This window comes from Podarcis vaucheri (genome assembly GCF_965113315.1).
Source record: "Podarcis vaucheri genome assembly, chromosome: 10".
Classification (NCBI taxonomy): Eukaryota; Metazoa; Chordata; class Lepidosauria; order Squamata; family Lacertidae; genus Podarcis; species Podarcis vaucheri.
This window is the reverse complement of record NC_138748.1, coordinates 41,379,357-41,394,198: the sequence shown is the minus strand read 5'-3', so window position 1 is coordinate 41,394,198 and position 14,842 is coordinate 41,379,357. Positions and strand designations below refer to the sequence as shown.

General features: G+C 42.7%; 3 protein-coding genes across 10 annotated transcripts; 1 reads left to right on the top strand and 2 right to left on the bottom strand.

Annotated features, from left to right (window-relative positions):
• Positions 1–732: 732 nt before the first annotated feature.
• Positions 733–8,041, top strand: LOC309542201 (uncharacterized protein C12orf60). 4 transcript variants are annotated; one of them, XM_082240824.1, is made up of 3 exons: positions 749–817; positions 4,916–4,980; positions 7,134–8,041. In XM_082240824.1, exon 3 carries the CDS (start codon positions 7,156–7,158, stop codon positions 7,948–7,950), a length of 795 nt encoding a protein of 264 aa, XP_082096950.1. In that variant the 5' UTR covers positions 749–817; positions 4,916–4,980; positions 7,134–7,155; the 3' UTR covers positions 7,951–8,041. The 4 variants fall into 4 exon arrangements, with proteins under 4 accessions (XP_082096951.1, XP_082096950.1, XP_082096948.1 ...); XM_082240823.1 differs by lacking the exon at positions 749–817 and adding an exon at positions 3,577–3,714; XM_082240825.1 differs by lacking the exon at positions 4,916–4,980 and having other exon boundaries at positions 733–817.
• Positions 1,224–7,127, bottom strand: SMCO3 (single-pass membrane protein with coiled-coil domains 3). Of its 5 annotated transcripts, XM_082240828.1 has the most exons (4): positions 5,600–5,693; positions 3,959–4,465; positions 3,293–3,436; positions 1,224–2,500 (listed from the first exon to the last, which is right to left on the bottom strand). In XM_082240828.1, exon 4 carries the CDS (start codon positions 2,484–2,486, stop codon positions 1,776–1,778), a length of 711 nt encoding a protein of 236 aa, XP_082096954.1. In that variant the 5' UTR covers positions 2,487–2,500; positions 3,293–3,436; positions 3,959–4,465; positions 5,600–5,693; the 3' UTR covers positions 1,224–1,775. The 5 variants fall into 5 exon arrangements, with proteins under 5 accessions (XP_082096954.1, XP_082096956.1, XP_082096955.1 ...); XM_082240830.1 differs by lacking the exon at positions 3,959–4,465 and having other exon boundaries at positions 5,600–5,658; XM_082240829.1 differs by lacking the exon at positions 5,600–5,693 and having other exon boundaries at positions 1,224–2,528; positions 3,959–4,617.
• Positions 8,042–9,275: 1,234 nt separating the features above from the next.
• LOC309542204 (osteocalcin-like) lies at positions 9,276–14,736 on the bottom strand. Its single transcript, XM_082240832.1, has 4 exons — positions 14,356–14,736; positions 13,651–13,674; positions 11,562–11,634; positions 9,276–10,599 (listed from the first exon to the last, which is right to left on the bottom strand). The coding sequence occupies exons 1-4, from the start codon at positions 14,420–14,422 to the stop codon at positions 10,473–10,475; spliced, it is 291 nt and encodes a 96-aa protein (XP_082096958.1). The 5' UTR covers positions 14,423–14,736; the 3' UTR covers positions 9,276–10,472.
• Positions 14,737–14,842: the final 106 nt, after the last annotated feature.

Below are 14,842 nucleotides of genomic sequence, written 5' to 3'. Positions count from 1 at the left end.
GTACAGAAGTTTGACTTATAAACGTTACCCTAAGTACATTTTGTTGCTAGTCCCACTGATAGCAATGTCAGTCACTTCCAAGTGCTGTACTAAGCCTTTTATGGGGGAATTCCAGTGAAATGTGTTTATTGGGAGAAACATACCATTAGCCACAACATTCAGGTATACACTACACTAGTCACAGTTAATATATATTTTTAAGGAAGCCTGGATATTTATAAAATTATGTGAAAGTTGAAATGGATAAAGAAATTTTGCTCCCTCTTAGTCTTAGAACTCTCTGTCAACAAAATCTGTCACTTTCAACAAAGCATGTCCCTCCAGTATAGATTCAGAATAAGCAAAAGAAAGTATGTGTTCTCTTCACACAGCAGATTATGATCTGTGGGAGATAAGTGCTTCCTTCTTCCCACCGTGTGGGCATCTTTTGCAGATGACTTCAGTGCCTGGCAACAGATAATATCCCCTTGAAAAATGGCCTTCTTGTGTTTTTTGTTGAAAATATTGTACCTTGAGACTGAAATTAACAAGCATGATGATAAAGTCTAAGCTATGGGAGCTGGGCATGTACAGCCTAGAAAAAGAACTTTGAATTTTGGTCTGCATCATTTTAATGTAATGTGCTTCATGTTTTCTGGCTCCACTGCTTGAGCCTATGATGTCATTGTCACATTCTTTGTATCATGCAAGACTACCCACCTCACAGCCTCTGTGATGTCACCATATTTACAGCAACTGATAGTCCTACACCAAGATGAAGTGCCCTTGCCTAGTCCTTCTCCATCGGACTTTTTCTTCATAATAAGCTGAATGGCAGGTTTGGTCGGGACTTCTTAATATCTATTTTAATTGTATTCCTACTAGGATGTTTTGTTTCACGGTGGTTCACCAGTCCAAAAGTGTATGAGGCAGATGTGCATACTAATATAGTCAAATTTGCTTTTACTAAAATGTTCCCACCAAAGCTCAGTTAATAATAAGAAAGTAAGACAAGGAAAGGAAGTTATAAGGCAGGAAAAATACCAAGAGATGACAAAGCCATGACTTTAATAATGGAACTGATTTGGCAAGCTTGCTCTTCTATATTCTATCCCCCACCACCCACCCAGCCACACAGGACCACAGGTTGGGGCACAGGGTACCATTAGACTGACCCCACCTCCAACTCATGACAATGTTTTCTTATTGGCCCTATGTAACATGCACAGATAGAATAGAAGAAAAAACACAGGTAAATGCATTTATTTGAGAAAACACATATTCAGTTATATATTGTGCTATTTCAAATTTTATTTCATAATACGCAAAACTCAATAACGCAATGCATGTTTTCAATACTTTCCACATTACCAAGCTTGATTCACATGGAAAAGGATGAACTGCATAACTACATCTTGATTTCTAGTATGCAATTGTTGTACAGTGGATTTGTGTATGCTTTTTCTACAAATCCCCACTGAAAGGGAGGAGACATTAGGATTGCAATCAAAGGCTACAATCCCAACCCCACTTATCCAGAAGGAATCCCCACTGAGTTCAACGGGACTTAACTCCTGAGTGAACATGGTTAAGTTTGTGCTGCTAGAGCATTCACTCATGTCACATACCTGCAGAAACCTACACCTTTCAGTTACTGCTTATCTACAAGGGTCTTTTGTCTTTAACAGGTTATTCACCACCAAACTCTTTATTTCTGTGTTGCTAATTGCAAAAACGAACAAGCCGTATTAAAAAGGAAAGTTCTTATCAGTCATACTAGAATACGTTTTGTGTAATCACCAGTGTGTAGGAACATCCCCAGATATTCCTAATTTAGCTTTGTCTTTCACCATTGCACTGACTTCTGTAATGGCACAATGATAAATCTGCGAGGCTTCCTTAAATTCTGCCAGATGCTGCTCATAGCTCTCAATGCATGCTACAAGGTGATCTCTTTCCACTGCTCCCAATATAGCATGAAGAATTATGTTGATACCCAGCCCCAGAGCACTAATGGCAATGCCTCCTAGAACAGATAACCCAATCTGAGCAAGTAGAGCAACTAGTTTGTTAACAGTAACAGTTACAATATTCGAACACACCAATTTCACAGCTACTATACCTGCAGATGCAGTGGCCTCTCCAAGAATAACAGATACAATCCTGTAAGCTATTGCAATTTTTTCCAACTCAGGCTCTTTGATATCGTAAAGCTTTCGGTACATCAGTGGCTCTAGCTTTTCCTTTATTTTTTTATCAAACTTCCATACCTCTTGCTGAATATCAGTCATGGCTCGGATGATGATGTCACAGTTCTCTTTGATGGTGCCGCCCTCTTTCATTTTAACATGCGCAATCTTGGCTCCCAGATGTTCATTCAGTGCTCCAATTAGTTCATCAGTAGCCTTAAAATTCAGCTGCATGCAGTCAAGCAGTTCCTGGTGCAGGGCAATCACATCCTGGCGTCTTTGTGGATTGTTTGGGTAGAGAAGGTCACTGAGGCTCATTCTGCAAAGATGAGCTGATAATGGAAGAGGAAAGTAGTTCTGCTGTAAGCATTAGGAATTGTGGTTAGGGATGACAAACTCAAGGAGCAGACGTACGATAAAAATACTTGTAAATAAAATATAAAACAGGAAGCCAACTCAAAATTATTAAAGTAATGTGCATGTCATTGCTACTTCGGTTGATTCTTTTTTCTTTTTCTATTTTAAGTGTTATCATCTTTGCACTGGTCTTAAGACCTGTTTTCCCCCCACCAGCATTTCTTTTAAAATTGGGAGGGTAGAAGGTGTTATTGGTCTGCTTTTGCTGTTGGCTTTGATTGTACTTTAGTAATTACTAATGATAAAGTTAACAAAAATCAAATCAGTGACCATAATCTCCTTTAGCAGAACACAAGTAAATTCTGTAGCAGACTGATGAAGAAGAGAAAGGCAAAAGGGTCCTTCCATGGAGGTGGCGGGGGGGGGGGTCCAGTTGCGGACGACTCTGGGGTTGTGGCGCTCATCTTGCTTTACTGGCCAAGGGAGCCGGTGTACAGCTTCTGGGTCAGGTGGCCAGCATGACCAAGCCACTTCTGGCAAACCAGAGCAGCGCACGGAAACGCCATTTACCTTCCCGCCGGAGCAGTGCCTATTTATCTACTTGCACTTTGACACACTTTCAAACTGCTAGGTTGGCAGGAGCAGGGACCAAGCAACGGGAGCTCACCCCGCCGCAGGGATTCGAACCGCCAACCTTCCGATCGGCAAGCCCTAGGCTCTGTGGTTTAACCCACAGTGCCACCCGCGTCCCTCCAATGCAGACTTACTTCCTACATTAATCCCAAGTGTCCTGTGTTCTTCAGTTGTTCTTCTTCATGGATTCTTGTTTCATCACAACCACACACCACCACCCCCAGGCAGATTTCGCACTTGGTCACACATAGGCATGTTGTTGGGTTTTTTGTTTTATTCTGAAAGAGGAAGATAATATTTATTATTTGGCAATATGTGTCTACAAGAATTCCCTTGCAGAGCTAGAGGCACCAATAGGCGGCCCAAGACACCATTTGGTATGTTGTCTACATTTTCACCATGCGGGAGCTTCATCTGCTGCCAGTGGGGAAATTCAGGGCTGAAGTGGCAGAATCAGAAGAGCTCCGCCTGAGATGACTACAGTGGCTGCCTCAAGTCTGTTCTCATTTGTGCTGGGCAGCACCAAGTTGCTGGCCGGTAATCGGAGAATGACAAGGTACAGGGCAGTTTTTAAGCATTTGCTAAGGCAGCCACATTTAGCCCTAGCCTACCAAGGTCCAAGAGGTTTTATCCCTTTACTGCTAGAGTGAAAATGTTTTGACATCGTTTTTGAATTGTTGTAAACCACTGTGATACATTTTTTAAAATGGTACACTGGTATATAAATATTTTTTAGAAATAAATAAATGACTAGATTCCCAGCAAGTGGACACAAGTAGGCAAATTAAATGGAAACTCACCCCTTCTTGTCAGCTGCGAGGACTCTGCCAATTTCACCATCAAAGGAGACTTGTCTTCTTAGCTGAATGCTGAGTTCAGTTAATAACCATCAGTAAATATCCAAATCCTTATTATCAGTTTCCCACCACCTCAGTACCCATCAGCATCATGCCTTCTCAACTGCACCCATACAATACAAATTGTTTATAAAGTTCTCATCTCACATGTAGCCGAGACACAATTAGCTTAAGGGTTTGTGCAGAGCGCCATCCTATTTTGGGCTCTGCCTGTTGATCGCAGGTGAATGCTGACTCCTACTTCTGTTGCAGCATCCTGGCCTTGCAATGCTAGCTCAGCATTAGGGGGTCACAAGGCCACAGTCATTGTGCCACTAACTTACTTAGTAAGCAGAAACTCATAGAATCAGTCTGCAAGTCCACCAAGAGTATTTTTCAGAAGCTGTCAAAATGTGAATTCAGCAGGGATTTCTAACTCATGATGCATTTCTGATGTTGAGCAAGACCAAACTACAGATTAAATGAAACACACTTTTTTAAAAAGCGTCCTTAAGCTGGCACATTTATTTTGAGCCTACAGTGGAGAGGCTCACAGCATTAACGCCCCAAGCAGCAACCTTAGATTCAAGCAGAAAACAAGCACCTGTGTGTGTGTGTGTGTGTGTGTGTGTGTGTGTGTGTGTGTCTGTCTCTCTGTCTCTCTCTCTCTCTCTTTGTTTCTCTGGCTTTTGCCTACTTCTTGCTTCCAGCTCACACATTCCTAAACTTGGACTTTTGTCTTTATAACTACCAGCCCAAACTGTTCCTTTAAAGCTTTCTGTTTGCAAGTTCAGCACATTTTATTGCTTCTTTGGTCAACAGGGCTGGCGGATTAGTGCTGAAATGTTTATTTAGTGAGCTTCCGTTCCAGGGTGCTAAATTGATGGACTTTCCCCATTTTGTTTTCTCTTTCCATTATAGCAAAATAGTAAACAGAAAGCTTTCAGGAAGCAATAACAAGAAACTTTGCTGAATGGCACTTTCATGTGAGTAGATCTTGGTTGTGGAGAAGGGCATTGTTAGTTAAAATAACACTGTGTCACATGCTACACAGGATCTCCATTTCAATTCCATTGACATCTGATTGTGGAAAAGAAACGGCCTCAGCAGCACTAGAGGCCTCCAGTGTGAAAACAACCCCCATTTTCATTTTCTGACAAAAGAATGGCCGGCATGCGGGAATGCATTTCAATATTAAACCAAAGGTCAGATTCAGGGCTGGCGCTGTTTCCAGTTTGTTCTATAACTGCTAGTTCAAAAAAAAAAAAATCACAGGGAGTTTAGTTGCTGAGAGCGCAATCCACAGGACAGGGAAGGTATGCAGGCAGTGGCAGATGGGTGCCGTGGTTTGAGATCACAAGCCTTTCCTGGCATTCCTTCAGGCCTTCATTGCTACTTGATCTTTTCCAAAACCCTTTTCCCATTATCAGTTCATTACACCTCTCCCCATCCCTATATTGGCCATCTAATAGAGGTGACTCCCCACTTACGTAGGGATTACGTTCCGGGCCTCCACACACATTTGTGAAATGCACGGAAGTGGGGAGCCTCGTCGGAGCAGAGAACTGGGGTGATTTAAGAGGCATCTGAAATACAGTACCGTACCTTTTTCGTTTACACTGTACCTTTGCCTCCAGATTGCCAGAAAGGACAGGGAACAGTGCCTCTGAGCCCACTGCAATACAGTTTCCTGCCCAACAGCTGTGGAGCAGGGTAGCAGGCAACAGTAAGAGCTCTTGTGCGCCGTTTTGGAGCCCATAAATTCTTTTTTAAAAAACACACACACTTAAAAACCTTTATTTGGACTTTTGGCTCACTGACATCCTCTTCAGGCTCTGGGGAGGGGCTCCTAACAAACCACAAGGACTCTCCAGCTCTCTCCTGCCATTTCCAGGTTTGAATTGATTGATTGATTGATTGATTGATTGATTGATTGATTGATTAATCTCCCAGTGCTGCGCATATATGAGGTTGTTTGTGAGTCGATTGTGCATAAGTGGGGGGATTTCTCTATACAATCTAAGTCTTTTAGGCATACTGTTGGCAGCTGACACTAAAGAAACATTTAAACAATAGTTGTACTAAGTAATACTGAGGTGAGCAAGAGGAGCAGAGCAGAAGCTAAAGTAGACACGGAAGCAGCCAACCAGCAGTTCAACATTTTATACAACTATATATTCCAATAAAATATATTCCATGGGCTCCAAATATAGAAATAGGTTTTCAGAAATATTTTATGTACCTATTAGTAGCTGTATAATAATAGATTTTGCTTCACTTGACTTTTTAAATTAAGTGCTGTTCATGAGATTTTTGGAGATACATGGCTGACATAACAGCTTTAAAAAAATATTTTTAATTAGATTTTACATAACATATTTCAATTTAAACATATCATTCACCTTCATATTTTGGATTCTCAGAATCCCCTGACTTCCCACCATCCTTTTCTGGTTTTCGTTGTCAATCCCTATTTCTTTCAGCTTATCCTTTTTTCCCTAATTTGTTAAAAATATTATTAATTGTTTTTCCATTGTATTTTGTATATTATAAATATTACTCTATAGATTTCCCCCATTCTTTCTTGAACTTCTTCTCATCCTGGTCTCTGATTGTCCCGGTCAATTTCACCATTTCAGCATAGTCCATCATCATCATCATCAGCCACTCTTCTCTGGTTGAAACTTCATCCTCTTTCCATTTCTGGACCAGTAGTATTCTCGCTGCTGTCATCGAGTACATGAAAAGTCTTTTCTGCTCTCTCGGAGTCTCTGTACCTAAGATACCTAATAGAAAAGCCTCTGATTTTTCCCACAAACGTTATTTTAAACATTTTCTTCAGTTCATTATATATCCTTTCCCAGAATGCTTTTGTTACTTTGCACATCCACCAAATATGGTAGAACATGCCTTCTTTCTCTTTACATTTCCAACATACGTTAGAAGCTGTTCTATACATCTTTGCTAATTGTACTGGTGTTAAGTACCATCTATACAACATTTTCATATAATTTTCCTTCAACAAACAGCACACTGGTAACTTTCAAATCTCCCTTCCATAATTTTTCCCAAGACAAAAGTTGAATATAACAGCTTTGTTGACTTTCTTCTGCTGAGCATACTTTGGTTTGTATTTCAGTGTTATATCTCCCTTTTTGGAAATGCTGGGCAAGTTTGGTGCACAGAAGAGTGAGGAAAGGCTACTCAGTGCCAGCCGCAACTTGTACGACTGTGTCTACATGTTTGTTTCTTCCACCAACATCGCCTTCCGGATGCTCAACCAGTTTCTGGGAACTGACCTAGCCATCATTACAGTAAGGGAAAACTTGAGCATCAAGGAAAACCTTCAGCTTCTGATGAGTGCTCTGAAAGAGATGCAGGAAAAAGTGGAGGCCAAAGATCAGGATATCAAGCAAAAAGTCGGCCTTCCACTGTATTCCAGTATTGTGTTGCCTTCCACCTCCACAAATGAAAAAATCAAGCTGATAAAGGACCTTTATGGGAAATATAAGGGAGTTATTGACAATATCAGCGGTCCCGTTTCAGCAGCACTACTGAAAAATGGCAATCTTCCCGAGATACTAGATGCTGCCATTCGGGATTTAACAAGCAGCCCTGTTCTCTCTCTCAGAGTGGGTGACCTTCTCATGACTAACGAAGAAATTGCCAAAGTGCTTTCAGATGCCTGCCCCACCTCATCCCAGGCAGCAGCTGCAGCAATAGCAACAGCCACACGAACAAGGACTCAGAGCCAACCAGTCATTACCACGGCTTTCTCACTTACTAACTTCATGCGGGTAGCTTTTAAAGGACAGCCACCTAGTAAAACGGTTGAATTAGCGGCAAGCACCCTCGAAGACGCTGTGAAGATCTTGAAGCCAGCTTGCGAAAAATTCCAAAGGACTGTGAAGACAGCTGAAGAGTATATCACATTGATAGTGGATAAGTTGCAGTGAACCAGAAGCTGATTGCGCAGCTGGTAGAAAACCGCTTCTGTTTACATGGCAGAGAAGTTGCGCAAATAATAAAGAGACAGTTTCTGATTACGGCATCTGCACTTCCTTCCGCAGCATTTTTAATGTAAATATTTGAGCATTGCATTAAGATGGACAAACTAGGTACACTTAAGCTTTTCTAGATTGTAGTACTCAAAAGAGGCACAAGCTTAGATTTCTAGTTTAGCAATCTAAACTAGGTACAACTAGGTCAATATGTAAATAGCTAAATATCTGAAGAAAACTGCAGCTAAAAAAAAAACGTGTACAAAATACTTTTATGAAACGTGTTTTAGATTTGTACATAGCCTTTTCCAGTACAGTGGTACCTCGGTTTATGAACTTAATCTGTTCCGAAAGTCCGTTCTTAAACCAAAACCATTCTTAAACCGAGGCGCGCTTTCCCTAATGAGGCCTCCTGCCGCCGATGCCCTTCCACTGTTCTTAGACTGTTCTTAGACTGATGTAAAGTTCACAACCAGGACACTACTTCTGGTTTTGCAGAGTTCACAAACCGAATCATTTTGAAACAGGACTGTTCTTAAACCGAGGTACCACTGTAACATCAGTGTCAGTCAGAAAGAAATGTAGGGGTGCACATAAGTGGGGGGCAAAGGTGCCAGCTCTTGGGGGTGAGGCATTTTCGGGGGGCAATGTGTTTTAGGGGGGTGGGGCCCCTCAATATTCAGAGGGTGTTCGGCTCCGTCCCTCGTTCTTTGTGACATCTCAGCCATGACGTCAGGACATTGTGTCAGGCCTCCTGGAACATCTTGAGGAGATCACATCTCTAGTGGGGTTTATTCAGCCACAAAACACATCACCCTTGTGAACCCTTCCGACTCCCTTCTGTGATTCTCTAATTAGTTAGACAGGACTTACCCTTGTGGAAGCCATGCTGGTTCTTCTTCAGTAAGGCTTATCCTTCTATGTGGCATAAGCGAGTTTCCTGGGTTCCTAGATATAATCTAAACCAGCAATCTATACTAGTTCCATTCTTTGAAGTGATCCTAAGGAATGAAAGGCACCAAAAACACTGCACTAACATGCTTTAGGATAAATTTCTGCTGGGCAGTGTGAAGTATGGAATGAAGATTATCCAGTACTCCAAGAAAGCAAGGGGACACTAGTACTCTTACCAGGGCAGTTGCATATAGGAATACTTGAGAAAAATGATGTCCACAAATTCTGATAGGAACTGATCTACTGTGCACCTCCTGTACTGATATGTGAACGAGAAGGTACTTTATCCATTGGATTTTGCATTCCTCCAAATGACGTGACATAGCTTGTGCTTCAAAAATTTATTAAAATTCATATTTTGAGAGGGAACATGCTTAGAAATACACATTTAAATATGTATTTGCATACAATCCTTTTGGTGCATTTTTTTAAAAAATGCAGATTAATGTGAAAGCAGAACAGAATTGACTGATGACGAGTGAACACATATGAATGTGACATGGACCAGAAATAGACTGATTCATTATTCATCCATACTCATAAGTGCCTTTTAATTAAGCAATGGTTTCATTGGTGCCTTGAAAGGAACTTGAGTATTAGAAATTGCTGCTCACCATAGGTGAGTAACAAACTGCAACTTTCAAAGAGATGGTTCGATAGATATCGTCACTATCTAACATACATTGATTGGAATGTAATGAACATTAAGGCAATTAATCTACTTGTTTCAGAAATTCTACATTGAACGCTAGCAAGTGACAATCATGTTGTGCAAAGGAAAACTAAAATATAATGTCTTGGGAAACGTGCTCCTAAATTTCCTGCCAAGCTCTCCAAAACAGCTTGAATTAGAAATTGCGGGAGACCGCTCCAACTCTAAAATTATATCTTCATTTTGGGCTGCTACCTTATTCATTAACCAAAATCACCATATGATGGCAGCAGAACAGCAACAATGAATCAGGTAACCGAAAAATTTAGCTTTACATCAGTCTTCTCAAGGATAAAAAGTACCAGGGATGGACATTTAACCAGTGGTTCCAATTCCTAATCAAACACATGCAGTGCTTTTTTGGGGGGGCAGGGGTACGCATACCCCTAAACATTTTGTGAATCTTTGTACTTTGTACAGTGATAAATTTTGACAGGGCACCATGCTGAAGATGCTTCAAGGTGTTCGCAAGGAAAGCCAGCCCCAGAAATGATTGTCGGCTTGGTAGACTTTTGTGCTTACTAACCAATTTATCCTTGCTTGCCCCCACCCCCTTAGCATGGAATGCTGGTTCCTTTCCAACAAGTGTTGGCATTTGATTATTCCTAGACATGCTCCTTGCAAAGAGAAGCCTCTAACTGCTTGTGATTTCCTGTCTGGAAAGTGGAAAGATTGTTATTAGGTTTTGCTAGCGAAGGGAAACCAGTCCGATTGCCCTGTGCTCCTTCTGCCCACCCCTACCCCCACCCCAATTGCTTTTCATCTCAGCCTCTGTCCCAGCCAGGTGAGAACAGGAGATGCCCCCTCTTCTTCAGTTTCCAAAGAAATAGCGGTAGGCTGTCTGGAATCCCACTACTTCCGAGTAGTAGTCGCAGAGGGGGTGGCTTTCACACTGCTCTTGCTTCATCTCCATTGGGGTTTTGAACCTTTCGTAGTACCTGGAGGACAGAGGGAGGAAGAAGCCACACACATGAGGCGTTCCCTCGTGCAAATTCTTTGGTTCAGGCTGCACAGCATGAAGCCAGTTTTCCGAGAACCCAGTTCAGTACTGGGCACTCCATTTAACTGTCTCCACAATGTACAGTGGTACCTCAGCAGTGGCGTAGCGTGGGTTGCCAGCACCCGGGGCAAGGCAAGTAATTTGCGCCCCCTAACCCGTGGATTTGCGCCCCCTAACCCTAACCCCCAGATGTTGCGCCCGGTGCAGCCGGCCCCCTGCACCCCCCACGCTACGCCACTGTACCTCAGGTTAAGTACTTAATTTGTTCCGGAAGTCCGTACTCAACCTGAAACTGTTCTTAACCTGAAGCACCACTTTAGCTAATGGGGCCTCCCGCTGCCACTGTGCCGCCGGAGCACAATTTCTGTTCTCATCCTGAAGCAAAGTTCTTAACCAGAGATACTATTTTTGGGTTAGAGGAGTCTGTAACCTGAAGCGTATGTAACCTAAGGTACCACTGTATACAGTTGGTGAATTAGGCTATGCACCAACCATACATTTAAAGCACATTCCCATAGACACACAAAAAAGAAACTGTAGTTTACCCCTCAGAGCTTCAAGTCTCTTGGGACTCTCCCCACACCACCACCCCTTTCCTGGGGCTTCTTGAAGAAAGAGGGGCCCACATGTTTTCTGTAAGAATCTGCTGCAGTCCCTTGTTAGTGAACCTGTGGTGTTGCATAGGCTCATATCTTGTCCCCGCCCCCCATGAACCATGCACATCTATTTTCCAAGTATTGTACCCAACAGAGGCATACTCACAGTAAAACCCACTGAAATAAATGAACCTCAGTTAGTCAAGTCTATTGATTTCAGTTGGTCTACTCTTGAGTGTAACCTACAACCACAAATCAGTAATTGTAAACATCAATATTAAACCCAGAAGACTCTTACTCTTACCTTTCATAATATGGAGAAGACCTCTTCTGCCTTCTCACAAAGGCATTGGCGGTTTCTCGACTGATCTTAACCCCTGTTATGAACGCAGAATGTTGCGGAATGAGAATACAGAGAGTATTGAGTTCAAGGAGTCTCGTTTTAGCCAGGCGAAAACACTCAAGGAGGGTGAGAAACAGGATCTGTGAGGAATGTGGCCTTGGAAAAAGAAGTGGGGCTGGGGAAGGGCATGTAGAGATACTTGGGGGGGGGGGACATTAGGCCCCTGGACCTGAGGTTCCCTGCTCCTCTATAGGAATGCTCACTGGTCTTCAACTGGTGGGTCATGGTCTGATCCAAGGTGGGTCACAACAGGAAGACCACCACCATGCAAATTAATGGTGAAAGATTAAGAAATGGGTTTCCACATGCATGGGATAAAAGTGGGTCCTGGGTCTGAAAGAGGTTGAAGACACCTGCTCTAGATAACTGCGGGGTTTCATTTCAAATATCGCCGAGGACAAGCCCGAGACATTCTGCTGCCTGAGGCAGAGCAGCAAATTCTGCCTTTCCTGCCTCAACTCATGCCATTTTGCACCCAAGATCAGTCAAGTTATTTTGGCACCTGAGGCAACCCCCCCCCCCAAAAAAAACCCACCCCTCCCTGGTAGTATAATTGCAGCAATCACAAAGGAAACAACTAACAATTTGCTGCCCTTTCATGACACCCAAAACCAGCTGCCTGTGGTGGCCACCTCATTCTCCTTAATGGCAGGGCCGGCCCCAGAGCAGCCTTTTGCTGCCCATCCAGCTCATCATTTGTGCCACAATACCTCTCACACGTCTCAGGTAGTGGCTTATGAATGGAAGATTTCCCATCAGTTCTGGAAACGATGCTGTTAGTTGCCTATGAGTACTCATCATGAACCAGTAGTGCCCTTCTGCAGTTTTTGTGATCTTGCTATTATAGATTAGCAGGATATCATTTGGAGTTTGCAAATTTCTCAAAGCCATTGGTCAATTTTTTCCCTTTACATAATTCAATGGTGCTTTGAGTTGTCTGTGGTTTCTTTCCTAAAACAGCAAAGAATCTTGCAGCAACTTCAACTTCAGGGCTCAAAAGACTAGCAGGCCTACTGCAGCTGAAGTGCTTGTGGACGTTCATCAGGTGGTATCTGACAAAGCGGCTTCTAAGCCAGGAGAACTTATGTCACAGTTGGTCGCATCCACACACCATATGTTTAAAGCACATGAAAAGAATCCTGGGAATTGTACTTTGTTGAGAATGCTGGGAATTGTAGCTCCGTGAGGAGAAAACTACAATTTCAAGGAAACTTTGTGGGGAGATGCATGCTTTAAATGCATGGTCTGGATGTGACCAAAAAACATTTCTGCTGTTTTTTCTGCAGCAGACTAACATGGCAACCTTTCTCGAGGTTTATTTCTCAGTCTTTTAGCCAGACTAACAGGCAAGGAAGTATCCAGCTGCCTTGCTAACAGGGGGCTTATTCACTGGGGGAATAATCAGGAAATTGAGTTCATGCCAGGTATCTTATGGCACCTAATTTTTTAAATAAAAAAATAAATAAAATAAAATCACTTTAAGCGGTGCCAGAAAACACAGGCTTCCTTGTAAACGCCCTCCATTTTATTTGCCTCTCTGGGGAATGTGAGCCTCAAAGCAATATTATTCATCATACTCTGCCTCCATGTGTGAGGCCAGCAGGGACTTCAAGAGAGCCAGAAGAGGCTTTTCCCTAATGAACTTTTAGCAAACCTAGAAGGATGGAAAGGGCAAGCCAAGATCCTGAGCTAGGAGTGGGGAACCTTTTCCAGTCCAGGGGCCACATTCTCTTCTGGGCAATCTTCCAGAGGCCGCATCCCAGTGATGGGCAGAGCCAGAGGCAAAAGTGGGTGGAACAATAAATGCTAATTTTACTTTGCACCCGAGGCTCATTTCTACACACATTCACACATCCCTCTGTCCTCCATTTAGCTGCCCTTCAAATTTCACACTTCTCTGAATTTTGTAATGCAGCCCTCCAACCAAATAATGTGTACAAAAAAGGACAGAGATGCCCTTGAGAGTTCTTTGCTCTCGTCAGTTTCTTACCTTCATCCAAGGGCCTGTTCATATCTGAAAAATATAGACCAGATGGTGTAAGACACCTGGCAGTCTTGTGGTCTTCCTCCTCCCTTCCTTTCCACCCCCATTTCCCCCATCAGTCAAATGTAAACTGAGGAAAATAACCCTTAACTCAGGCTTGCTTCTGTATTATCCAGGAATTATTCAAAGGGGAGGACTTACACACATGTCAGTGTTTATGGGTTGTCATATATGTATTTGAGCAATTTGTGAGTTATATACAAAGTGGCAAGGTAATTCCCAGTCCCCTCACTAAACTACATTTTCCAGGGTTCATGAGGGGTGAGGAAGCCATAACAGTGAAACTGGTATCAAACCAATATAAAGATACAATGTAAATTTGACAATCTTAATTGGAAGTCCACTTCACCCATTATTCTAGCACTGTGGTGGCCACACACAAAAACACCAAGCTATGTGAGCCCCTTTCTGCCTGCTTCAATGCTGTGGCTAATAAACTGGCCTGAACCTCAGTTTTATAAAAGTGGGACTTCCATGCAGACATGTTCCTGATGGCAACCACACTGCCAAGTTTAAAGTGGCTTTGAGGAAAGTGATTCTGTTCCTAAAATGTAAGACTGAAATAGGTTGTCCTCCTCTCCCCAGGACTCCTTCAGTTTTGAATGTTGATGAAAAAATCATGGCTAAGGGGTCTCATATATATTCCCTTACCTCCATCACAACAGAAGAGGGCTGTCAAGACCAGGGTTACAAACAGCAGCACCTGAAGATTCCCCATCTTCTCCTGTTTGCAGAAGGTCCTTTCTATGGCTCGATCTTCTCATGAAGGAAGCAGCAATTTATCAGGAGCTTTTGTCTTTCAGCCACAGCTTATATTCTGTGAGTCTCTTAAGTGGAGCAGGTCCCTGGCCAGGAAGTCGCTGACTCTCTGCCATTCTTATGTCCTGGTCCCAGTTCCAAACTTTCCATTTGGGTCAAACGACATCTGGTTCTGGCAGCCATTTGCACATCTGCCTGAGGCCAAAGGCTTGTGGCGTTTCCAGAGGACTTTCGAGACTCTCGCAAATTTCTTTTAAGGAAAAGCAAAGAATATAAAATAGCTGAATGACAAACATCCTGCTGGACGGGGAAAGCTATTCCAGCTGGGTTGAGGAAAGGCACCGGAAGATCCAAAGTATCTTAAGACAGGCAAGCCATA

Excerpts from the sequence above, each read along its gene's own strand:
- LOC309542201 (XM_082240822.1), top strand. The coding sequence starts at position 3,632 with ATGACTACAGTGGCTGCCTCAAGTCTGTTCTCATTTGTGCTGGGCAGC. Across the intron at positions 3,715-7,133 it reads GGTAATCGGAGAATGACAAG|TGTTATATCTCCCTTTTTGG; the intron begins GTACAGGGCAGT and ends TTTGTATTTCAG.
- SMCO3 (XM_082240827.1), bottom strand. The coding sequence starts at position 5,753 with ATGGGCTCCAAAACGGCGCACAAGAGCTCTTACTGTTGCCTGCTACCC. Across the intron at positions 2,501-5,599 it reads GTACAGTGTAAACGAAAAAG|CTCATCTTTGCAGAATGAGC; the intron begins GTACGGTACTGT and ends TTCCATTATCAG.
- LOC309542204 (XM_082240832.1), bottom strand. The coding sequence starts at position 14,422 with ATGGGGAATCTTCAGGTGCTGCTGTTTGTAACCCTGGTCTTGACAGCC. Across the intron at positions 13,675-14,355 it reads CCTCTTCTGTTGTGATGGAG|ATATGAACAGGCCCTTGGAT; the intron begins GTAAGGGAATAT and ends TATATTTTTCAG. Across the intron at positions 10,600-11,561 it reads TCTTCTCCATATTATGAAAG|GTACTACGAAAGGTTCAAAA; the intron begins GTAAGAGTAAGA and ends TCTGTCCTCCAG.